The 25,617-nt window shown below is 43.7% G+C and overlaps 1 protein-coding gene across 4 annotated transcripts in view; it reads left to right on the forward strand.

The window, feature by feature from the left end:
* Positions 1–999: 999 nt before the first annotated feature.
* LOC137383675 (interleukin-21 receptor-like) overlaps positions 1,000–25,617 on the forward strand; it is a 50,934-nt gene continuing 26,316 nt past the window's right edge. Inside the window, exons 1-4 of one of the 4 annotated variants that reach the window (XM_068056844.1) lie at positions 1,000–1,139; positions 17,124–17,237; positions 21,337–21,419; positions 22,957–23,050. In XM_068056844.1, the coding sequence (XP_067912945.1) occupies positions 21,350–21,419; positions 22,957–23,050 (164 nt within the window). In that variant the 5' untranslated portion in view covers positions 1,000–1,139; positions 17,124–17,237; positions 21,337–21,349. Of the gene's footprint in view, positions 1,140–8,983; positions 9,153–17,123; positions 17,238–21,336; positions 21,424–22,956; positions 23,051–25,617 lie in introns of those variants that run through there. The other 3 variants (XM_068056843.1, XM_068056846.1, XM_068056847.1) reach the window with 3 other exon arrangements.

A 25,617-nucleotide genomic window follows, 5' to 3' on the forward strand; every position in this document is an offset into this window, starting at 1 on the left:
AACTAAAAGGTAGTCCATGTAACAACTAGGATGTATAATACCAATATGGCAGCAAGATTTCAAAATACATTTGATTGATACATGTGCATGGATAAATAAATCACAACACAGTTCATATTCTTACAAATTTTCTGATAAAAAAAGTGTTCGGAAGCCAGGCAAAGTATCCAAGTTGCATTATTGCATCTTCAAGCAACGCCATTAGACTGCAGATTGCCATCACTGACTGAGATTCTGTTTGGTCGACCGATAAGAACCACAGTATCAAGCTATCATCTCACCAAGTCGTCCTTGACACAGATCGGTTATGTCAGAAACAAGATGAAAGGTAACATGACGTGCATGCGGGTACAGAATTACTGCCACTATACTTTGGCCAGAAGGTGAGTGTCATACACCCACAAGAACGGAGATGGATCCCAATGGTGTCCAAGGTGTTCAAAGAACCACATTGATGTGAGGTGACAACAGCAAATGGTGCAGTACTGCAAAGAAATGAGCTCACCTCAGAGGACTGTCTGCTCTCCATGCACAAGGCAACCAACCAACATCACCTACGTGTACCTGAGTACATTTTGCAGACGAAGAAACAACAAGCAACACACCGACAAATGAGGACAATCTTCCCAAACACAATCTTCAGGAGGAGAGGATGGACAGTTTGAGAACATACTCACATGTTATTGTCACAAGATCTGGTCAAGTCAGCCGACGACCAGTACAGTTCCGAACATAGACAACACAGTTGAATGTTTTATGTAAATAGTGCTATAGTTGTCAAATTGCTTACATCTCATAAGGGTTGCTTATTCAAATATATATTAATGTTATACTATATGGGGTTGCCATTTAAGGGAAGGGGAAGTTGTGATATTGTATTTGTAGTATGTTAAATATAATAATTTAATTATATGTTTATGCTAATGTATATGTCATCGAAGGAAGTGACGCAATATCACACGATTCACTTCTCTTTCACCATCAGTTAGTACATGTAAACTGAAGCAACAAGAAGTCGCCATGAAAGTTTATGTTCAATCTCTATGCCTGCCCTTCAGTTTCATTTGTATTAATCCAGAAAGAGATAATACAACAGTTCTTGTGAAGCATCTTGGGATGGTTAAAAGTGTTATACAAATGTAAGTTATTGTTCCCTTTTTTTATTCATTCATGGGATGTGGACATCACAGGCTAGGCCAGCATTTATTGCCCTCAAGAAGGTGGTGGTGAGCTGCCTTCGAAAACCGCTGCAGTCCATGTGGTGTAGATACAACCACAATGCTGTTAGGAAGGGGGTTCCAGGATTTTGGCCCAGCAACAGTGAAGGAACGGCGATATAGTTCCAAGTCAGGATGGTCAGGATGGTGTGTGGCTTGGAGGGGAACTTGCAGCTGGTGGTGTTCCCATGCATTTGCTGCTCTTGTTCTTCTAGTTGGTAGAGATCGCGGGTTTAGAAGGTGTTGTCTAAGGAGCCTTGGTGCTTTGCTGCAGTGCATCTTGTAGATGGTACACACGGCTGCCACTGTGCGTCGGTGGTGAAGGGAGTGAATGTTTGTAGATGGGGTGCCAATCAAGCAGGCTGCTTTGTCCTGGATGGTGTCAAGCTTCTTGTGTGTTGTTGGAGCTGCACCCATCCAGACAAGTGGAGAGTGTTCCAGCACAGTCCTGACTTGTGCCTTGTAGATTGTGGACAGGCTTTGGGAAGTCAGGAGGTGAGTTACTCGCCTCAGGATTCCTAGCCTCTGACCTGATCTTGTAGTTATGGTATTTATATGGCTACTCCAGTTCAGTTTCTGGTCAATGGTAGCCCCTAGGACGTTGATAGTGGGGGATTCAGTGATCGTCATCCCATTGAATGTCAAGGGGAGATGGTTAGATTCTCTCTTGTTGGAGATGGTCATTGCCTGGCACTTGTGTGGCGCGAATGTTACTTGCCACTTATCAGCCCAAGCCTGGATATTGCCCAGGTCTTGCAGCATTTGGGCATGGACTGCTTCAGTATCTGAGAGGTTGCGAATGGTGCCGAACATTGTGCAATCATCAGTGAACATCCCCACTTCTGACCTTATGATTGAAGGAAGGTCATTGATGAAGCAGCTGAAGTTGGTTGGGCCTAGGACACTACCCTGAGGAACTCCTGCAGTGATGTCCTGGAGCTTAGATATTGACCTCCAACAACCACAACCATCTTCCTTTGTGCTAGTTATGACTCCAACCAGCAGAGAGGTTCCCCCCTAATTCCAATTGAGTTTTGCTAGGACTCCTTGATGCCATACTCGGTCAAATGCTGCCTTGATGTCAAGGGGAATCACTCTCACCTCAACTATTGAGTTCAGTTCTTTTGTCCATGTTTGAACCAAGGCTGTAAAAGAGGTCAGGAGCTGAGTGGCCCTGGCGGAACCCAATCTGAGCGTCACTGAGCAGCTTATTGCTAAGCAGGTGCCACCTGATGGTACGGTTGTTGACACCTTCCATCACTTTACTGATGATTGAGAGTAGACTGATGGGGCGGTAATTGGCCGTGTTGGACTTGTCCTGCTTTTTGTGTACAGGACATACCTGGGCACTTTTCCACATTGCCAGGTAGATGCCTGTATTGTAGCTATATTGGAACAGCTTGGCTAGGGGCACGGCAAGTTCTTTAGGTCTTCAGTACTATTGCCGGAATATTGTCAGGGCCCATAGTCTTTGCAGTATGCAGTGTCTATAGTCGTTTCTTGATATCACGCGGAGTGAATCGCATTGGCTGAAGTCTGGCATCCGTGATGCTGGGGACTTCAGGAGGAGGCCGAGATGGATCATCAACTCGGCACTTCTGGCTGAAGATTGTTACAAATGCTTCAGCCTTATCTTTCGCACTGATGTGCTGGGCTCCCCCATCATTGAGGATGGGGATATTTGTGGAGCCACCTCCTCCAGTTAGTTGATTAGTTGTTCACCACCATTCATGACTGGGTGTGGTAGGACTGCAGAGCGTGGATCTGATCCGTTGGTTATGGGATCGCTTAGCTCTGTCTATCGCATGCTGCTTATGCAGTTTGGCACGCAGGTAACCCTGTGTTGTAGCTTCACCAGGTTGACACCTCATTTTGAGGTATGCCTGGTGCTGCTCCTGGCATGCCCTCCTGCACTCTTCATTGAACCAGGGTTGGTGTCCTGGTTTGATGGTAATGATAGAGTGGGGGATATGCCGGGCCATGAGGTTGCAGATTGTGGTTGAGTACAATTCTGCTGCTGCTGGTGGCCCACAGTGCCTCATGATAGCCAGTTTTGCATTGCTAGATTTGTTCGAAATCTATCCCATTTAGCATGGTGGTGTTGCCACACAACACGATGGAGGGTATCCTGAATGTGAAGTCGGACTTCATCTCCACAAGGACTGTGCAGTGGTCACTCCTACCAATACTGTCATGGACAGATGCATCTGCAGCAGACAGATTGGTGAGAATGAGGTCAAGTATGTTTTTCCCTCTTGTTGATTCCCTCACCACCTGCCACAGACCCAGTCTAGCAGCTATGTCCTTTAGGACTCGTCCAGCTCGGTCAGCAGTGGTGCTACCGAGCCACTCTTGGTGATGGATATTGAAATCCCCCACCCAGAATACATTCTGTGCCCTTGCCACCCTCAGTGCTTCCTCCAAGTGGTGTTTAACATGAAGGAACAAAGAACAAAGAACAGTACAGCGCAGGAACAGGCCATTCGGCCCTCCAAGCCTGCGCCGATCTTGATGCCTGCCTAAACTAAAACCTTCTGCACTTCCGGGGACCGTATCCCTCTATTCCCTTCCTATTCATGTATTTGTCAAGATGCCTCTTAAACATCGCTATCGTGCCTGCTTCCACCACCTCCCCCGGCAGCAAGTTCCAGGCACTCACCACCCTCTGTGTAAAGAACTTACCTCGCACATCCCCTCTAAACTTTGCCCCTCGCACCTTAAACCTATGTCCCCTAGTAACTGACTCTTCCACCCTGGGAAAAAGCTTCTGACTATCCACTCTGTCTGTGCCACTCATAACTTTGTAAACCTCTATCATGTCGCCCCTCCACCTCCGTCGTTCCAGTGAAAACAATCCGAGTTTATCGAACCTCTCCTCATAGCTAATGCCCTCCAGACCAGGCAACATCCTGGTATACCTCTTCTGTACCCTCTCCAAAGCCTCCAAGTCCTTCTGGTAGTGTGGCGACCAGAATTGCACGCAATATTCGAAGTGTGGCCTAACTAAAGTTCTGTACAGCTGCAGCATGGCTTGCCAATTTTTATACTCTATGCCCCGACCGATGAAGGCAAGCATACCGTATGCCTTCTTGACTACCTTATCCACCTGCGTTGCCACTTTCAGTGACCTGTGGACCTGTACGCCCAGATCTCTCTGCCTGTCAATACTCCTAAGGGTTCGGCCATTTACTGTATACTTCCCACCTGCATTAGACCTTCCAAAATGCATTACCTCACATTTGTCCGGATTAAACTCCATCTGCTATTTCTCTGCCCAAGTCTCCAATTGATCTATATCCTGCTGTATCCTCTGACAATCCTCATCACTATCCGCAACTCTACCAACCTTTGTGTCGTCCGCAAATTTACTAATCAGACCAGCTACATTTTCCTCCAAATCATTTATATATACTACAAAGAGCAAAGGTCCCAGCACTGATCCCTGCGGAACCACTAGTCTCATCCCTCCATTCAGAAAAGCACCCTTCCACTGCTACCCACTGTCTTCTATGACTGAGCCAGTTCTGTATCCATCTTGCTAGCTCACCTCTGATCCTGTGTGACTTCGCCTTTTATACCAGTCTGCCATGAGGGACCTTGTCATAGGCTTTATTGAAGTCCATATAGATAACATCCACTGCCCTTCCTTCATCAATCATCTTTGTCACTTCCTCAAAAAACTCAATCAAATTAGTTAGACACGACCTCCCCTTCACAAAACCATGCTGCCTCTCGTTAATAAGTTTGTTTGTTTCCAAATGGGAGTAAATACTGTCCCGAAGAATCCTCTCTAATAATTTCCCTACCACTGACATAAGGCTGACTGGCCTATAATTTCCTGGATTATCCTTGCTACCCTTCTTAAACAAAGGAACAACATTGGCTATTCTCCAGTCCTCTGGGACCTCACCTGTAGCCAATGAGGATGCAAAGATTTTTGTCAAGGCCCCAGCAATTTTCGAAGAAGGGTCAGTGACCCGAAACGTTAACTCTGCTTCTCTTTTCACAGATGCTGCCAGACCTGCTGAGTGGTTCTAGCATTTCTTGTTTTTATTTCAGATTTCCAGCATCCGCAGTATTTTGCTTTTATCCCAGCAATTTCTTCCCTTGCCTCCCTTAGTATTCTGGGGTAGATCCCATCAGGCCCTGGGGACCTATCTACCTTCATGCTTTGCAAGACATCCAACACCTCCTCCTTTTTGATAATGAGATGACTGATACTATCTGCACTCCCTTCCCTCGGCTCATCATCCACCAAGTCCTTCTCTTTGGTGAATACTGATGCAAAGTACTCATTTAGTACCTCGCCCATTTCCTCTGGCTCCACACATAGATTCCCTTCTCTGTCCTTGAGTGGGCCAACCCTTTCCCTAGTTACCCTCTTGCTCTTTATATACGTATAAAAAGCCTTGGTATTATCCTTAATCCTGTTTGCCAATGACTTTTCATGACCCCTTTTAGCCCTCCTGACTCCTTGCTTAAGTTCCTTCCTACTGTCTTTATATTTGTCAAGGGATTCGTCTGTTCCTCGCCTTTCAGCCCTTACGAATGCTTCCTTTTTCTTTTTGACTAGGCTCACAATATCCCTGGGGTTCCAAAGAAGGGTCACTGACCCAAAACGTTAACTCTGCTTCTCTTTCCACAGATGCTGCCAGACCTGCTGAGTATTTATAGCATTTCTTGTTTTCATTTCTGATTTCCAGCATCTGCAGTATTTTGCTTTTATTATGGTGATAGCAATGTCTGGGACATTGTCTGTAAGGTATGATACGGTGAGTATGACAATGTCAGGCTGTTGCTTGACTAGTCTGTGAGACAGTTCTCCCAGCTTTGGCACAAGCCCCCAAATGTTAATTAAGAGGACTTTACAGGGTCGACAGGGCTGGGTTTTCCGTTGTCGTTTCCGGTGCCTAGGTCGATGTCGGGTGGTCCGTCTGGTTTCATTCTTTTTTATTGACTTTGTAGCAGTTAGATACAACTGAGTTACTTGCTAGGCCATTTCGGAGGGATTGTAAGAGTCAACCACATTGTTGTGGGTCTGGAGTCACATGTAGGCCAGACCAGGTAAGGACAGCAGATTTCCTTCCCTAAAGGACATCAGTGAACCAGATGGGTTTTTACAACAATCGACAATGGTTTCATGGCCATGATTAGACCAGCCTGTCACTTGTACAATTTAGTTAAAACCATTGACAACAGCACAGACAGACAATTCTAACACTGTTATTGTTTCAAAACAGCGAAACACACCCAGACACCAGGGCTCAGAAATTCAGAAGCCTCCAGAATGGTGAAATCTGAAGCTCACCAGATAAAGGGGACCCCTCACAGATTAGGCAGCAAGTTCCAGAATTTTGACCCAGCAACGATGAAGGAACACCAATATATTTCCAAGTCAGGATGGTGTGTGACTGGAGGGGAACTTGCAGATGGTGGTGTTCCCATGAATCTGCTGCCCTTGTCCTTCTAGGTGGTAGAGGTCGTGGGTTTGGAAGGTGCGGTTGAAGGAGCCTTGGTGAGTTGTTGCAGTGCATCTTGTAGATGGTACACACTGCTGCCAATGTGTGTCGGTGGTGGAGGGAGTGAATGTTGAAGGTGGTAAATGGGGTGCTGTTACGACCAGGTGAAAAAGAGGTCTTGGGTTCCCTTTCAGCCTTCACCTGGTCTTACTGTAACAGGGTTTAATTTTAAACACTGTGTGTTTTTAGCTCCCCCTTGATGAATCCTTGTTCACCGCTTTCCAATTATAAGGCAAAGAAACCAGCACAAACAGGCTTTCTTAGGTTTAAAGAAGAAAAGTTGAAATTTATTAAACTTAAACTCTAATTCGGTTGACGCCTACGGACAAATTCCGTGCCCCACACTAGCATGCATATGCGATACGCTCATGCAAATAGAGACAGAAACGAGCAGAAGAAAAATAAAGTGGAAAGGTTTGAGGCAATATCTGAAGAGTTGTTGTTACGGTTCTTCGAGCTCACTGTACAGTCCTTGATTGAAGGTAGATCTTGCTTTTCGTTGGGGAGCAGTATTCTTCTTAAACCTTGTTTGCTGTAGGAGACTTTTCTCTCTTGGGGTTCATGTGTCTTCAGTTGTGAAAAAGAGATGGAGCAGACAGGAGAGAGATCTTCTCAGTCCAGGAGCAAACAAATGTTTGTCCAAACTGTTCGTACAAATTCAAAAAACTCAAGTTGCCCAGCAGGTTGGTCATGTGGCCAGCTGGTTTGACCATGTCCTTTTGTGTATTCGGCCATCTTAGCAGTCAACCTGCAATGCAAGCTCCCCCACCTTCAACATCTGGTGATCAAAAGTCCATTGTGGGTTGAATGTGTCAGGGAATGGTCCTTTGTCCTTCCAAACACTGTGTTAATATGCAAATATCGTTTCCAGCCATGGCTGATCTGTTAAAACAAGTCTTCTTCACTCCAGTAACAGTTTAAAATCAATGTTCATGACAAAATTAATGTGCCTCATTCTTGGCAGGTGGGGGGCCTATCATGACAGATGCCAATTAAGTTGCTAAAGAAAAAGCATCTGGGAGTAAGATGTTATAAAGAGAGTAGAGTATAAAAGCAGGGAAGTGATGCTAATGCTGCGCAGATCACTGGTTATGCCCAAAGTTAGAAAATTTTGGCCATCTCACTTTTGTAAAGGCCATGGAGAAGGTGCAGAAGAGATTCACTGAAGTAATGCAAGAGATGAGAGGCTTCAGTTTTGAAGATAAATTAAACAAACTGGGCTTTTTTCATTCGAACAGAAAGGTTCAGATTAGATCTGAAAGATGTGCTGAAAATTATGTGAGGTTTTGATGAGGTAAATAGGGAAAAACTATTTCCACTGGTTGCTGAGTCAGTAAGCAGAGAAGTCAAATTAAAGGTCATCAGCAAGAGTAAACGAAGAGCAGTTTTTTAAAATACAGATTGTTAGTAAGATATGGATTGCTTGACTATAGCAGTGGGGAAGGCAGTATCCAAAATAGCTTTTAAAAAAGAAAAGGACAATAGATGTTTTTTTTTAATGAGATGAGCGAAAGAAAAGGCATTGGGAATAAGGGGAGCTCTTTCAAAGAGATAACATAGAAGCAATGGACCGAATGGAAAAGGGCAGGGGAGTGGGACTGATGGGCGAGCTCTTTTTGAGAGAGGGCACGGGGCAATGTGTCGAGAAGCCTCTTTTTGTGCTGGAAAATTATATGGGGCGCCTCTTACATACGAATTTTCCCACTCGTCCACCGTAACATCGATAGAAGGGCCTGCGGAAATCCCGGGAAAATGTGTGAACACTGGTCAGTACTTTCTCCAGCATTCCGTGGCTCTTCCTCCAAACGTCGACAGGACGAGAGGGAGAATTGTCCTGCAGAAAGGAAGAGAGAAAGCAGATGGGAAAAACGATGAGGGGGAAAAAAAGGAAAGAATGGGTGGAAAAATAAACTTAAAAAGCTAAAAAAAAAGGGGGTTGCAGGAAAATGAAAAGAGAGATAATGAAGACAGAAAGAGATAGGGAAAAGATATATAAAAGGGAATAGGTGGAAAAAAGTGAGAAAAATGTTGAGAGACAAAGAAATGGACAAAACGAGGTAGAGAATAAGTAAAGATAGAAGGAAAAGAGACGAAATACATAAAAGAAAGAAAATGGAACTGAGGCAGAAAAGAGAGACGGGAAGAAAGAACGGTGTATCACGAATCACAGCTGGAGGAGCTGGCCACACCTTCCGATGCTCATTGGTCTCTCAAATCTTTATCAGATGTGCAGTTAAGTAGGAGTGAGCTATAAAATGAGTCTGACATCAAGCTCACTTAAAAAAAAAAGATTGCTTCTTGTATGTGTGGAAATCATTCAATGCAGCAATGGAAAGCATCCCACGGTAACACATCTGAGCTCGCCGCCACTGTGGGCCAACTGAAAGGGCTGTTAATCCGGAGCCAGCTGCTGCAGGTATGTCCATGAGCACTGTGGAGTACCTGATGTACAGAGGGTTGGGCATTTTTACACTTTGGGATTATTCTTAGTTTCTCAACCAGTTTCTTTGTACTCTGGGCTATTAAGGAATTGATGAGTAGAGTTGCTGACAGCAGTAAGGGTAAATGATATATTAAATTGAAAAGGGACTATTTTTGGCGACTTTTTTTGCTTCTACTCTTCCCCCATCCCCCGACCTGGTCCCCTGTTTTCAGCTGCGTGGTCTGTCCTCCAGGCGGAGCTGAAGATATGCCACATGCTCTGGCTCTTGTTTTCACTGCCATACCCCTCCCTATACAACGAGGTACCTGGTCTCGGCTCAGGCTTGGTCGGCAGCACTTTTAATATTGGGAATTCAGTAGAATGTGAGGGGATGTGCCTCCCCTGCCCTGTGGTGAGGGATGTCTGCTCTGGGGTGAGGGGGTGCGAGGAGTTTCTGTGTCTGCTGTACAGAGCTGCTCGTTATCCCTGTATGGGCTGCAGTCTAAACTTTGACAGAGCTCATCTCCAGGATTGACGCAGTGTCCCTGCACAGGTCGCACCTGGGGTACTGTATACCCAGGAAGAGGTGCCAGACTCGAAACACCGTGCAGAGAGCAACAAGGGAACAATGAAATAATCTGTGGTGCTTCAATCTCAGAATGATCTTCTGAGTAAAGATGGGTCTGATTGAAGGAGGGGTTCGTTAAAATGGGGTCTGGTTAATGTGAGGTCTCACCATATAAAGGCATGTGAGATACTCAGGGAGGTTGAGCATGTGATCTTAGAGGTAGTATGACCAGGATGGAGGTTGTGAAGGGTAAAATTGGCAGACACTGGGAAATTTATCATACATAAAGGGTGATCAACAGCTGAAATGGTTTGAGAGTATGAATGATACCAGGACAGTGGACATGTTTAAGAACCAGCTGTGATCTGTAATGTAGTGAGGGTGAGCTGTGATTTCTGGAGTGATTGGGTGAAATGGGCTGAGGGGTCTTTCTGTCCAAACAGATCTTGTGACCTTGAGTTTAAATACATAGCATTCTTATTTCATGCAATTGTTCATCCCATGTGTTCAAGCAGCCTCTGTGATCCAGGGCACCCTAATACCTTCAGGGTCAAAGTGGAAGACCAAAAAGTTAGTTATCTCACTCAGTGAGAGTGTAAAATCAACAAGGGGTTGTTGAAGTTTCTTAAGGTTTCTGCTCATTTATGAATGGGGTTTTGATTGAGTTACCCTGAGTGCACCGACCCCAATCAGAATCACCTCAGTGAATAGCCTCAATCTGGGTGTTTTACAGTTAATTAATGTAAAGTAAAAAATATTGAGCTTTCAGTCAGCTAATACCAGTGTACAAGATTATAAGAATAATTGCAATCCTGCAGAATATACAGGGTGAGTGTAGGGGGATGGATGCTCTGGAGGAGGGATTGCGGGCTGTGAATGTTAGTGAATTGATGTGGTGGATTTTTGTTAAGTAAATGTAGCAAGGACTATGGAGCAAAGCTGTGTCATGCACGTTGTGAGGTGCAATGATACAACATCCACTGAGTAATTCTGAAGTTATGAGAAAACGGACTTCGTTTTTAAAAAAAAAAAGAACCTCTGTATTTTAAAGTGAACAATGGTCCAAAATGGCTGCTGAAGCAAAGGGGATTAACTTTTAGTATTCAAACAATTTAACAAGGACAAATCTTAAACCCATCTCTCACCTATCGTAAAAACATTCTAGAACTGAATGTCGTCTTCTAAAACAAAGGAGGTGTGATATAACCACGTCCTGGGCCCTTATGTAATCATCATGGTTAAGAAATCAGAATGTCTCCTAACTGGAGGTGAGAAGTGAGTTTGTCCTTTTTTTAAAAAAAAAGACAGGGACTGACCCAGAAGGTGAAGCTACTTGTAACAGATCTGACATTCCAGCAAACCAGAAAGCACCTGCCCTGATGAAAAATCTGATCTTTACATAATCCAGCAGAGAGCTGGAAGTGACCCACCATCTCCAACAGAGCCTTCAATCAAGAGAAGTCTACAATCCTATCAGGCCTGCAGCTATCTAGAACTTGAATCTCTAGAGAATTCAACAGGTTTATTGTAAACCTCCTTCCCCCACTAAAACCCACCTACCTCTTTCCTGTCTCTATCTGTTTCTTGTGTGTGGGTGCAAGTGAATGTGGTTGTGACAATTTCGGGATAAGGCGTTTTGATCGATTTTTATTTTTAATTGACTTTGTTTTTAAAACCTGTCATTTGGTTATTTAAAAATAAACCACTGCTTAATACAAATATGCTTGCTGTAGTCAGGTGGGGAGTTGAACTGTGGGAACTGCCCACGTCACACCACGTAGCTGTAACAGGTGGGCAAATGGAGTTGAGGTACAGATCAAATCATGATCAACTAGAATGGCAGAACAGGCTCGAGGGGCTGAATGGCTTGCTCCTTTTTCCTATGAGACAGAAGCCTCTTAAATGGGACACTGATAGCACAAGAATAATTCTCCCCTTTAAGTGGTCTCAGTCTTTTGCACGTTATGCTCGCAAGCCATTTCCCCCTAGGTTTGTACAGTTCCAATTAGACACAATGATCCCTGGTTTGGTGAATCTCCCCAGGTATGTTGTAACTTTTAAAAACTATTTTGCAACACTTCCTGTGCACAGATCTGCCCACGAAGCTTTATAGGGTGAATTTCAATCTCACTTTAAGAACGAGCTACCCATTTCGGGTAACAACCCCGAAATCACAGAGACTGCTTGAACGCGTGCAATGGACAATTGGGTTAAAATTAAGAATATTGCGTATTTATGGGCCTTGCACAACTGTAATTATCCTGTGACTTGTGCAGAATAAAGAATGAACAATTAACCTATTGCTGAATGAAGATTAACAATGTGGTAGAGCTCGAGAGAGTCCCTCAACCAAAGGGTTCTGTGCAATACAGTAGCACAAGAGGTTGCGCATCACAGACCCTAAACATATCAGTGATTCACCAAAATAATCAAACTTGTAGTCAGGAGCAATGTTCCCTGTAAAATTTTGTTGTGCGCAGCCAGTTTTATCAATATACAATACCGTTTAAATTTTTGTGCCACTGCGCAGGCGCAGTATTTAGGACAGAACAAGGGTTGCACGGTACTTTCCAGGTTGCTCCACGGTGATTTAGCGGGAACATGAGTCAGGAGGGTAAGTATGACCATTAGGACTGTCAAACCAAAATAGTCAAATACCTGTAGTTGGGACAGTCCATACAGAAGGGGAATTTATCTGACACAGGTGCCATTTAACCTCTTCCTTTTTGCTCCCCTCTGATGCTCATTGCTAATCTGTGATATTTATTTTTCGAATCATTGGCGATTTTCCTACAGTTGACGATTTTTTTTTGTGTGTCTTAGTAACACACTGCTCTCCATTTAGCCTCTGGGGCCTGGATTCAGTACCTGCCCAGATTCTGTGTTACCTTCAAGGACCTTATGTTGGACAGCTTTGGGAAAGAGTCAGCCAATCCTAGTGGGTACAATCCCACAACATTTATACTGAGACTTTAGCTGGCACTAAATTAACCAACACCCTCTCAGCCCACAGTGGCTGGGGTGACAAATAGGAATAGCACTTTTTAAAAAAAAAAAATCTTTCTCAGGATGTGTGTCCCTGGCAAGGCCAGCATTTCTTGGCTATTCCTAGTTACCCCAACTGAATGGCTTGCTCATCCACTTCACAGCACAGTTGAGTTAACTATGTTGGTGTGGGACAGGAATCATATCATATTTGACACAAACCAGTTATGGACAGCAAGTTCCCCTCCCTAAAGAACTTTCGTGAGCCAGTTGAGATTTTCCTCAATCCTACAGCTTCATGGTCACTTTTACTGAGAGCAACATTTTTATTTGCAGGTTTTGTTTTAAATTCAAATTATCAAACTGCCACATCTCATTTGTTGGATTATTAGTCCAGGCCTCTGTTACTAATCCAATATCATAATTGCTATGCTACTGTACCTGGATAGAGCTAGGTTACAGAGCATTATTGGATGCCATCAACTCTGGGGATGTTACCTTGTATGTTCTCCTTGGGTTTACTGTCACTAGACACTCCTATAAGTGGATCTGAAGTCCTCGGCAATATCCGGTTGAATGTAGCGGGACCAAGCATTAAATAAGAAATACTGGGAATACACAACAAGCAACTCTGCAACCAGGAAGAGGAAAGGAGAGCTGCCAGAATTGAAACCCCTTTTTCCTTTACTGTCCTTTAATCAGTGTGTTTTTTGAAAAGGAAGATGTGCATGTATCATAACCCCTGAGTGTATGGCCAAGTTGAATAACCAGCAGCGCACTTTTTTTGTGGCTTTATTATTCACATGTTCACCCCAAAAGTCTGACGCTACATCATTTGCTCACCACTGCACGCACACGCACACCATTAAAGAGGATAGTGAACTTTTACTAATTACAAAGGACTAGTTAAGTCATGTGATTTTTGGCTCCTCTGGGGAAAAGGCATGTGTTGCGGGCCCAGTGAAGATGATTTTTCTCCTGATGTGTAATTAGGTGGGTTTGATAGCCAAAGTCATGTATCAAAGTGATTGCAGGATTCTCCGAGGTGTATTTTCAGCAGGTCCCAAAGTTAGTTGCCTGTAGTCTCATTACCAGGAGACCAGTTTTCTGTATTAGTGAACATGAAAAGGAACCGGCTTGGAGACCTTAAGATGTTACAGCCTCCTGTTCAGACAAAGCACAACGGTGCCTTGTCTGTATCCTCTGCTGACTGACCAGTTTCTCTCTGGTGTTTGGAGTAATAAGATCTGTTATCTCTGATTAGTTTTGGTCATGTGACCACTTGATCAATACTTCAATTGCCCACCTAATGGGAGGCAGTGGCATTGTGGAAATGTCACTGGACTAGTAAGCCAGAGGCCCAGGCAAATTCTTCTTTATTCTTTCATGGGATGTGGGCATTGCTGGCTAGGCCAGCATTTATTGCCCATCCCTAATTACCCTTGAACTGAGTGGCTTACTAGGCCATTTCAGAGGGCATTTTTGAGAGTTTGGTGTGGGTCTGAAGTCACATGTAGGCCAGACCAAGTAAGGATGGCAGATTTCTTTCCCTAAAGAACATTAGTGAAGCAGATGTCTTCATTAGCCTGACCCTCTGGATTACTAATCCAGTAAACATGGGCTATTGCTAGCATAGAACCTTTAATAAAAAAATTTAAAAAAATCACATTGGACATTAAAAGGACTACATAAGATGGTTACTGAGGACCAGGTCACTTTTGCAATTGAATGACCATGGGTGGGGTGCCTCCCTTGGATGGCCACAATGCCACTGCCTCTCCCTAGCTCTAGGTACATGGGTTTGAATCCCACCATGGCAGATGTTGAAATTTGAATTCCATTAATAAATTAAAAAGCTAGTCTAATGGTGACCATGAAACCATTTTTTGGTGTAAAAACCAATCTGGTTCACTAATTTCCCTTTTTTTAGGGAAGGAAATTTGCTGACCTTACCTGGTCTAGCCTACATGTGACTCCAGATCCACAGCAATGTGATTGACTGACTCTTAAATGCCCTCTGAAATGGCTAAGTGAACCATTCCGCTCAAGGGCAAGTAGGGATGGGCAATAAATTCTGGCCTAGTCAGTGATGCCCACATCCCACAAACAAATTAATAATAAAAAAAATTAAAGTTTGAAGCTATTGCTGCATAATGGAGTAAAAGCAAAATACTGCAGATGCTGGCTGAACTTGTTCCTCCTCCGCCTGGCTGAACTTGTTCTCACATTGAACAACTTCTCCTTCAACTCCATGCACTTCCTTCAAGTAAAAGGTGTCGCTATGGGTACCCGCATTGGTCCTAGTTATGCCTGTCTTTCAGTGGGATATGTCGAGCATTCTTTGTTTCAGTCCTACTCAGGCCCCCTCCCCCAACTCTTTTTCCGGTACATTGATGACTGTATCGGTGCCGTTTCCTGCTCCCACCCCGAACTAGAAAACTTTATCAACTTTGCTTCCAATTTCCACCCTTCTCTCACCTTTACATGGTCCATCTCTGATACTTCCCTTCCCTTCCTCGACTTCTCTGTCTCCATCTCTAGGGATAGGTTGTCTACCAATATCCATTATAAGCCCACTGACTCCCACAGCTACCTCGACTACACTTCTTCACACCCTACCTCCTGTAAGGACTCCATTCCATTCTCCCAGTTTCTCCGTCTCCGACGCATCTGCTCTGATGATGCTACCTTCCATGACGGTGCTTCTGATATGACCTTTTTCCTCAACCGAGGATTTCCCCCCACTGTGGTTGACAGGGCCCTCAACCGTGTCCGACCCATTCCCCGCACCTCTACCCTCACCCCTTCCCCTCCCTCCCAGAACCGTGATAGGGTTCCCCTTGTCCTCACTTTTCATCCCACCAGCCTCCATATCCAAAGGATCATCCTCCGCCATTTTCGCCACCTCCAGCGTGATGCCACTACCAGTCGCATCTTCTCCTCCCTTCCCCTGTCAGCATTCCGAAGGGATCGTTCCCTCCGCGACACCCTGGTCCACTCCTCCATTACCCCCATCACCTCGTCCCCGTCCCAGGGCACCTTCCCCTGCAATCGCAGGAGGTGTAATACCTGCCCATTTACCTCCTCTCTCCTCACTATCCCAGGCCCCAAACACTCCTTTCAGGTGAAGCAGCGATTTACTTGTACTTCTTTCAATGTAGTATACTGTATTCGCTGCTCACAGTGTGGTCTCCTCTAAATTGGGGAGACCAAGCGCAGACTGGGTGACCGCTTTGCGGAATATCTCCGCTCAGTCCGCAAGCAGGACCCTGAGCTTCCGGTTGCTTGCCATTTCAACACTCCCCCCTGCTCTCATGCTCACATCTCTGTCCTGGGATTGCTGCAGTGTTCCAGTGAACATCAACGCAAGCTCGAGGAACAGCATCTCATCTACCGATTAGGCACACTACAGCCTGCCGGACTGAACATTGAGTTCAATAATTTCAGAGCATGACAGCCCCCCATTTTACTTTCATTTTTAGTAATTTTTTCTTTTTTTTTTTACATTCCTTTTTACATTTTTTACAATCTTTTTTTGCATTTATTTCATTTCATCTTAGTTTGTTCAGTTTGCTTACCCACTGTTTTTTTCAGGTTGTTTTTCTTCAGGTTTGCACTTGCTGCTGTTCAATATTCAGTGTATTCACACCTAATCTGTACTAATGCTTTGTCTTTCAACACACCATTAACATATTGTTTGTATTTGCTCCGTGACCTTTTGGTCAGCTATGTGGCCTGGTCCAATCTGCACCTTCTCCTTTGTTATCTCTTGCCCCACTCCCACCTCACTTGTTTATAATCTGTGACTTTTCTAATATTTGTCAGTTCCGAAGAAGGGTCACTGACCCGAAACGTTAACTCTGCTTCTCTTTCCACAGATGCTGCCAGACCTGCTGAGTGACTCCAGCATTTCTTGTTTTTGCTGCATAATGGAGAATGGATGGTGGCCACTCACACTTACTTGTGATTTAACTGGTTTCTTACAGCTCTTAAGTCTTGAGTTCTGAGATAGTGAGTCTAGGAGTCCATAGATACTGAGCATTGGGTAGGACCACAAAAAATAGATATGAATTCCATAAATGGTTTAGTCTTGGTATGGCCATCCAAGGGAGGCACCCCACCCATGGTCATTCAATTGCAAAAGTCACCTGGTCCTCAGTAGCCATCTTATGTAGCCCTTTTAATGTCCAATGTGATTTTTTTTTTTAAAGGTTCTATGCTAGCAATAGCCCATGTTTACATTATGAATAGGACATGCCTTTATTAGGCATGACAATATCAAGAGGACTTACCACCACCATCTCACAGCAACCAGGGAAGGACAATAAATAGCCCTGTGACAGTCACTTTTCCAAAAACAAATAATTTTTAATTTGTTAAATGCAACCATATGATCTTCACTTATTTAATAGATGGATGGCTAGACCCTTGATCAGCCCACTGCGGAAGCTGTAAACCAACATTCAGATTATTGAACATTGAAACAGATAAGTGGATAGTCCTGCACATGAGCAGTAGATTTTATGGTAAGTACAAATCTATGCCAATCTCAGAATACCAAAGACACCACTCCTGTATTAACCCCAAGCATAACAAACATGGGTCCCTTCTTGCATGGTTAGTCATTACCACACACACCTGTGATTTGGTCTTGTACCCCTGACTTCTTTGAACTAACCTGTATTTTGTAGGATATTCATGATGTAGCTCCAAATTCCTTTTGAACATATCCCAGAACAAAGGGAATTCATCCAACTACACTTTGGTGATCAGATATTGCCAGGATTCAAAATGGTGTTTGCCCATGCAGAAACAACCAGCAAATAAATATAGACTATAAACAGCCCACACAGCATACATATATTTGAACTAAGTGGCTTCACCTGCTAGCTGTCAACAGAATATCCTGTTCCATTTGAACACTACTGGAACAATCCAATTACTCATTGGCTGCTGTTCACTGTACATGTGCAGGAGCTGACACTGAGACACACATGGGCTGTACAGTACCAAACAGGAGGGAATCATTCCTTTTTACTAAATATGAACTGTTTTATTCCATGTAGTACCTTGGTTGTATTTTAACCCTATTTATAAAATACAAACCGATTCCATGCACAAATGTTAAACCAAAATAAGGCAACTGGTGGGGGCGAGGGTGTTGGCAGAAGTCGGGGTGATGGGTTGGGTGGTATTTAGATCTGTTTCCTATCCTCACAGGAACTCGGCACTTAGTGTGCAATGCAATTGACCTCAGATACCCACAGCAGCAAAGTGCAGTGCCTGAATCAGATAGAATATCTCCTCTCAGCACTGCTGATGGAGGTGACAGATATACCAGCGCAGATAATAGGCTTGCACCTTTGACACTCAACCACCACTGTTAGAAATGTTTTGAAACCTGCAGCTTTAAACTCGGACCACATTCCAAGAGAAGTACAAAGGTGACTAAATTTCTGTATTCCATGTGATGGCTCGGTGAGAAGCTGGATCTCCTAGCCAATCCTTGCCAGAGCGTACAACAAGTAAACTCCGATCTCTACAGCCTAATCGCTGATCTGCATGTTGCAATAAGCAGCAACAGCATGCAGCTCAGTTCTGAAACTCATGGCTGATAATGATTAATCAGATTTAGTCATTCCATGCACTCTTATTGATCACTATCATTTTGGTTTCAAAGTGCAGGCATTTCCTTGATGAGATCAAACTTGGGCTCTATAACATGTTTAGGGTGTAGGTAAAGTTTTTTTTTCAAATCAAGGTGGCTATTTTTCTCTCTCTCTGTCTCTGTCTCTCTCGTTGACACTGAACACCACGTGGGCCAGGTATATACAGTGTAAAGCTCCCTCCAGACTATCCCCATCAAACACTCCCAGGGCAGGTACAGCACTGCTTTCATTCCTGCCTGATTGGGACTTCTCAGCAACAACGATGTTCAGTTGACTGTGCTGGAGGTATCAGTCTGGTGAAGCTACCACATAGGACTACTTGCATGCCAAACAGGGGAAGCAGCATGCAATAGACAGGGCTAAGCAATCCCACAACTAATGGATCAGATCTAAGCTCTACAGTCCTGCCACATCCAGTCGTAAATGGTGGTGGTCAATTAAACAACTAACAGAAGGAAAAGGCTCCACAAATATCCACAATCTCTACGATTGCACATCAGTGCAAAAGACAAGGCTGAAGCATTTCATCCATCTTCAGCCAGAAATGCTGAGTGGATAATCCATCTCAGCCTGCTCTTGAGGTCCCCAGCATCACAGATGCCTGTCTTCGGCCAATCTGATTCACTCCATGTGATAACAAGAAATAGGAACATAAGAAATAGGAGTGGAGTAGGCCATTCAGCCCTTCAAGCCCGCTCTGCCATTCAATGAGATCATGGCTGATCATCTTCAACACCATTTTCCTGCACTATCCCATATCCCTTGATTGTTTTTAATATGTAGAAATCTATCAATCTCCGTCTTGAACACACTCAACGACAGCCTCTACAGCACATCTGGGGCAGCGAATTCCAGAGGTTCATCACCCTCTGAGTGAAATGGCCTGCCCCTTATTCTGAGACTCTGTCCCCAGGTTCTGGACTCCCCCGCCAAGGGAAACATCCTTCTTGCATCTACCCTGTCGAGCCCTGTAAGAACTTTGTATGTTCAAATGAGATCACCTCTCATTCTTCTAAAGTCCAGACAATAAAGGCCCAGTCTCTTTAATCTTTCCTCCAGAGGACAATCCCTCCATCCCAGGAATTAGTTTGGTGAACATTCATTGCACTCCCTCTAAGGCATGTATATCTTCCCTTGGGTAAGGAGATCAAAACTGCACACAACACTCCCGGTGCAGTCTCACCAAGGCTTTATATAATTACAGTAAGACATCTTTACTCCTATACTCAAATTTCTTGTAATGAAGACCAACATACCATTTGTCTTAATTGCTCGCTGTACTTGCATGTTAACTTTCAGTGATTCACGAACAAGGACACACAAGTCCCTTTGAAATTCAGCACTTCCCATCCACTTGCTATTTAAGAAATACTCAATATTTCTGTTTTTTCCTACCAAAATGGATAACCTTGCATTTTTCCATTTTATTCCATCTGCCAAATGTTTGCCCACTCGCTTAGCATCTTCAAATCCACTTGTAGTGGCTTTGCATCCTCCTCACAACTCGCACTTCCACCTAGTTTTGTTATCTGCAAACTTGGAAATATTACATTTTAATCCCCACATCCAAATCATTGATCTAGATTGTGAATAGCAGGGGCCCAAGCACTGATCCTTGTGGTACCCCACTAGTCACAGCCTACCAATTGAAAAATGACCCATTTATTCCTACTATTTCCTGTCCATTAATCAGTTCTCAATCCATGCCAATATATTCCACCCCCCCCCCCCCCCCCCGCATCCCATGTGCTCTAAATTTGTTTACCAACCTCTTGTGTGGGAACTTATTATCAAAAGCTTGCTGAAAATCTAAATATACCACATCCACCGGTTCCCCCTTATCCATTCTGCTAGTTACATCCTCAAAACTCCAACAGATTTGTTAAACATGATTTCCCTTTCATAAATCCATATTGACTCTACCCAATCCTACCATTATTTTCTAATTGTCCTCTTATCACACCCTTTATTATTGATTCTAGCATTTGCTCTACGACTGTTAGGCTAACAGGTCTGTCGTTCCCTGTTTTCTCTCTCCCTCCTTTCTTGAATAGTGGGGTCACATTGGCCATCTTCCAATCTGCAGGAACCATTCCAGAATCTATAGAATTTTGAAAGATGACTACCAAGCATCTACTATCTCTACAGCCACCGCTTTTTCAAAACTCTGGGATGTAGATAATCAGGACCAGGGGATTTATCTACTTTAAGTACCATTAATTTCTCTAGTACTTTTTTTTTACTAATTAATATCTTGCAGTTCCTCATTTACACTAGTCCCTTGATTAGGGTTGCAGCTCCTATTTGAATATTTAAGGGGGCTGCTCCAAGTTTTGGCTGCACTTCAGCCCTACACTCCTGATCGTTGGACACCTGGTGCAGAAGGGAGGTGAGCCAGGAGGTGGATCTCCTCATTTCTCTAATCCTGGGCATGCCCAAGGTGGCGTTTAACAGGTCCAGACAGTGGGCCAACAGGAAGGTCGTCCACCCTGAATGCCTGCCCCTCTTCCGGGCGCAATCGTAATCTCGGATGTCCCAGGAGAAGAAGCATGGGGTATCCCTCTGTTTGCTTGAGGCCTTCCGCAACTGGTAGGCACTGCAGGGACTGGAGTGCATCATAGAGAATTGTATTTTAATTTGAGTTTTGTTTTATTTATCAGTTTTTAATGTTTATGTAAAATGCACATAAAGGGGGATTGGGAAATAAAGGCCCCCTTGCAAAAATAAAGGGGCCTGAGAGATGAAGGCCACCAGAAAGAGGGGGAAAAAACTGGTTGGAAAGAAAACTGGTTCAGTACAGAGCACCAAAATCAGGAGATGTCCACCATGTCCATGTGACATTCCCATCTCTAGATCTGTGGTGTATCAGAGTAAGGCTGCCAACTGCTGTTCTAATTCCGGGCAGTTTTGCACTTCAGGCTCTTACATTTACTAATATCATCTTTTGGTTCCACAGATTTGCTTTTGACATGGCAACCATCAGACTGAGGCTTGTCCTTCTTCCACTGCTGTGTTTCACTGCCAAAGCTCAGGAGCAGTGTAGGTATTTGGAGTTTCATCTTTATTGGAATCAGTCCTTGGTCAGCTGAGCTATTTCTTTCCTATTTTTCTCCTTTTTTCTCTTCCACTTTGTTCCCTGTCTTCCCTGAAGCTGCTGATTTGTTGAATTCAGGTTTTCCGTACTCACAGCCCTCTCGAGCCTCCTGTGGAAGTCAAGCTGGTAAATGTTGGCTGGCTTGGGACATCTTCACAGCCAATCCCTCTCCTATGCTCGCCTGATACAGACTTTCCAGCGAGGGTCAGTAATTAGGGAGCAGAAATAGCAACTCAGGCCCTCCCTACTCGCTGAACAGTGAGTCCTAATGTAGCACCACTTCCGCCCAACACAGTTAAGATCGGCTACATCAACATTAACGGAGTAACAAACCAGGAGCTCGTCCACTGAATAGCTCAGTGCATTTACCCAGCAAGCCTTTAAACCTTGACTATATCTGGTATATTGGTGCCAGTCTGAGGTGAGTCAGAAGTCATGTGTAAGGGCCAATCATACACCTGGTCCCTACGCTCTTGAAACAAAATTATACTGATGCTGACCTGAAAATTATTCATCTACATATTGATTGTGCAGTCTATCCATCTACTTTATTGATCAATGTGTTCATCTATAAATCGATCGATTAGTCCCTTAGTCTATGTATTTATTGATCTGACGTCTGTTTATAAATCGATCGATCAGTCTACTGACGTATCCATCAATCTGTCTGTATGTATTGCTCGATCAGTATATCTGTACCTCTTTCTTTCCTTCCTTCAGATGTACAACATCTCTATAATCCACCCTGAACAGAAGGGGAGAGCAAAGAGAGGCTGTCGCAAGGACATTGATCTCCTTCAGACAGTTTAGTCAGTTTGGGTTTGATGTTGATGCATATTTCTATTGCAGAGAGGTCAAGTGTCTGAAGACAAATACTACAACCATCTCCTGCTTTCCCCACTTGCTCTAGAAAGCGGTAATGAGCACCTAGACATTTTCATTGATACCTTCAAGACCCTTTCATGGTTAACCCAGAGGGATGAAAATGTAACATTTGGCTTTGTAGAGGTGATACCAGTCACTCTGTCCAGGTTTGACTCCCCTCATGGAGACATGAGGGAGTTAGTTTCACCCTCACCACTTTCGGGTCAAACTGACAGAGAATCATTCACCCATTGTGGAACCTGCCTGATTTTCATTCCCATTGATTTCTTTCACTAGTAGGTGTTCCACTCTGTCACATTACTATTCCCAACCAGCGAATGTGAAAATTATCGCCAAAGGCTTTTTAATGGCTAAAAGTAAGACTCAACATCACTTTTAATAAGAGTCTTACTCCAAATGGTCTGCAGTTGAATTTTGAAACCAATCTTAAGGTGCCCCAGACATTTCATAGATGGGGGCTGAGCAAGGGAAATCATGACTCAAAAATCTTTCAGTGTACGTTAGCTACAAATATTTTCTTATTTGGGAACTATCTCATGCATCAACTGTCCAACCATGTTTCTTCATATTTCATTGGAAATATTTTTTATTATGTAGGTGCTCTAAGCTGTTACGTTGACTACAATCATACAATGGATTGCATGTGGAGGGAGAGAAACTACAACAGCCACATCACACTGCAAGTCGATCAGTAAGCATTTTCCACTGACTAGCCAGCTCCTGTGAGATCTCATGGCATTTAATTTCAGTACCAAGAAATGGATATCTAGTTATGAGCCAGTTTCACATTGGAGCCCTGGGTTCAAATCCAGCCCAGACGGGCTGCATGAAACCCATCCCGTGAATGGAGCTTGTGCTGTTTCAATCCACATTCTAATGAACAGAGCAAACACAAAAGAACAGAAACTGGGGGTCTTACTCGGAGGACCAATAAGATTTCCAGTGAGAACTGATCTGCCTTCCCTGGAGGTGTTTCACAAGAAATAGTAAAGGGAGCTTTACCCTATCTAAACCATACTGTACCTGCAGCAGAAATGTTTGGCAATGTAAGAACAAAAGAAATAGGAGCAGAAATAGGCCATTCAGCACCTCCAGCAGCTACACCATTAAATAAAATCATGGTACACTTTCCTGCACTATCTCTATCCCTTGATACCCTTAGTATCCAAAAATCTATCAATCTCTGACTTGAATATGCTCAACGACTGAGCAATACAGCTCAATGGGGTAGAGAATTCTAAAAGATTTTAAACCTTTTTGAGTGAAGAAATATCTCCTCACCTCCAACCTAAATGGCTGACCCCTGATTCAGAGACTGTAGCCCCTTAGTTTTAGACTCTCCAGCAGGGAAAACACCCTCTGACCATCTACCCTGTAAAAACCCCTTAAGAATTTTGTATATTTCAATGAAACCACCTCTCATTCGTCTAAATTCTAGAATACAGGGTGAGTCTACTCAATCTCTCCTCTTAGGACAATCCCCTTATTCCAGGAATCAGTTGAGTAAACCTTCATTGCACTCCCTCTATGGCAAGTATAGCCCTTCTTGGGCAAGGAAACTAAAACTGTACATAGTACTACAGATCTGGTATAATTGCAGTAAGTCTTTACTCTTCTACTCCAATCCCTTTTGTAATAAAGGCTAATATACCATTTACTTTCCTAATTGCTTGCTGTAACTTCATGTTAACTTTCTGTAATTTGTGTACAAACCCACCCAGATCCCTCTGAACATGAACGTTTTCCATTCCCCTACCATTTTTAAAATTCTGCTTTTCTATTTTTTTTCTACCAAAGTGGATAACTTCATTTCTCCACTATATTCCATCTGCCATGTTACTGCCCACTCACTTAACCTGTCTATATCCCTTTGCAGTCTCCTTGTGTCCACCTATAGCTTAGTTTCCCACCTAACTTTTGTATCATCAGCAAACCTGAATACACTCGTCTAAGTTATTGATCTAGATTGTAAATAGCTGAGTCTTTGATCCTTGGTAGTTACAGGCTGGCAATCCAAAAATTTCCCATTTATTCCTACTGTTTTCAATCTGTTAATCAATTCTTCACTCATGCAAATTTATTATCCCAATCCCATGAGTCCTAATTTTGTGTAACAACCTCTTGCACAGCACCTTATCAAATGCTTTTGGAAAAACCAAATACACTACATCCACTGGTTCCTACTTAACCAACCTATTAGTTACTATCTCAGAACACTAACACATTATCAAACACTTTCTCCCTTTCATGAATCCATATTGACTCTACCCAATCATATGATATTCTAAGTGCCCTGTTACCCCCATCCCTTAATAGATTCTAGCATTTTCCCTGCTACTGATATCAGGCTAACTGGCTTGTAGTTCCTTGAGTTATCCCTTCCTCCTTTCTTGAATAGCGGGGTTATGTTTTCTACCTTCCTATCCATGGGCGCCATTCTGAAATCTAAGAATTTTAGAAGATCAAAACCAATGCATCCATTATTTCTGTAGCCATCTGTGTTAAAGCCCTTGGGTGTCGGCCATCAGGTCCAGGAGATTTGCCAGCAATGCCCACATCTCTTGAAAGAAACAAACCAGGCTTAACATTCACATCTTCTATTCACCTGTGACCCTCAAGTGCAGCTAGGTGCTCTTATGAGTGCTCCTATGAGGTGTTCCCCCGTGCTTGCAGCTGAGGTGGAGGCATGGTGCTGATCATGCTGCCCCATTCGGCCCAACCAGTCCATGCTGGTGTTTATGCTCCACGTGAGCCTCCTGCATCTTTCCTCATTTAAATCTATCAACATAATCCTCCATTCCCTTCTCCCAGATATGCTTGTCTAGCTTCCCCTAAAATGCAAGTGTACTATTCTCTTCAATGACTCCCTGTGGTAGTGATTTCCACATTCTCATCACTCTTTAGGTAAAGATGTTTCTTCTGAATTCTCTATTGGATATCTTGGTGACTATCTTATATTGATGGCCTCCAGTCATGCTCCTCTTCACGTGAAAACATTCTCTCTGTATCAACTCTTTCAAAACTTCCATAATTTTAAAGACTTCTATTAGGTCACCCCTCAGCTTTTGTTTTTTGAAGAGAAAAGAAACCCAGCCTGTTCATCCTTTCTTGATTTGTATACCCGCACATTTCTGGTATCAGAAATTACAGCCTTGGTCCAAACATGGACAAAAGAGCTGAACTCGGTGAGTGTGACTGTCCTTTACATCAAGGTAACATTTGACTGTGTTGCATCAAGGACCCCTAGCTTGGGATGAC

This window comes from Heterodontus francisci, chromosome 24 (genome assembly GCF_036365525.1).
Source record: "Heterodontus francisci isolate sHetFra1 chromosome 24, sHetFra1.hap1, whole genome shotgun sequence".
NCBI lineage: Eukaryota > Metazoa > Chordata > Chondrichthyes > Heterodontiformes > Heterodontidae > Heterodontus > Heterodontus francisci.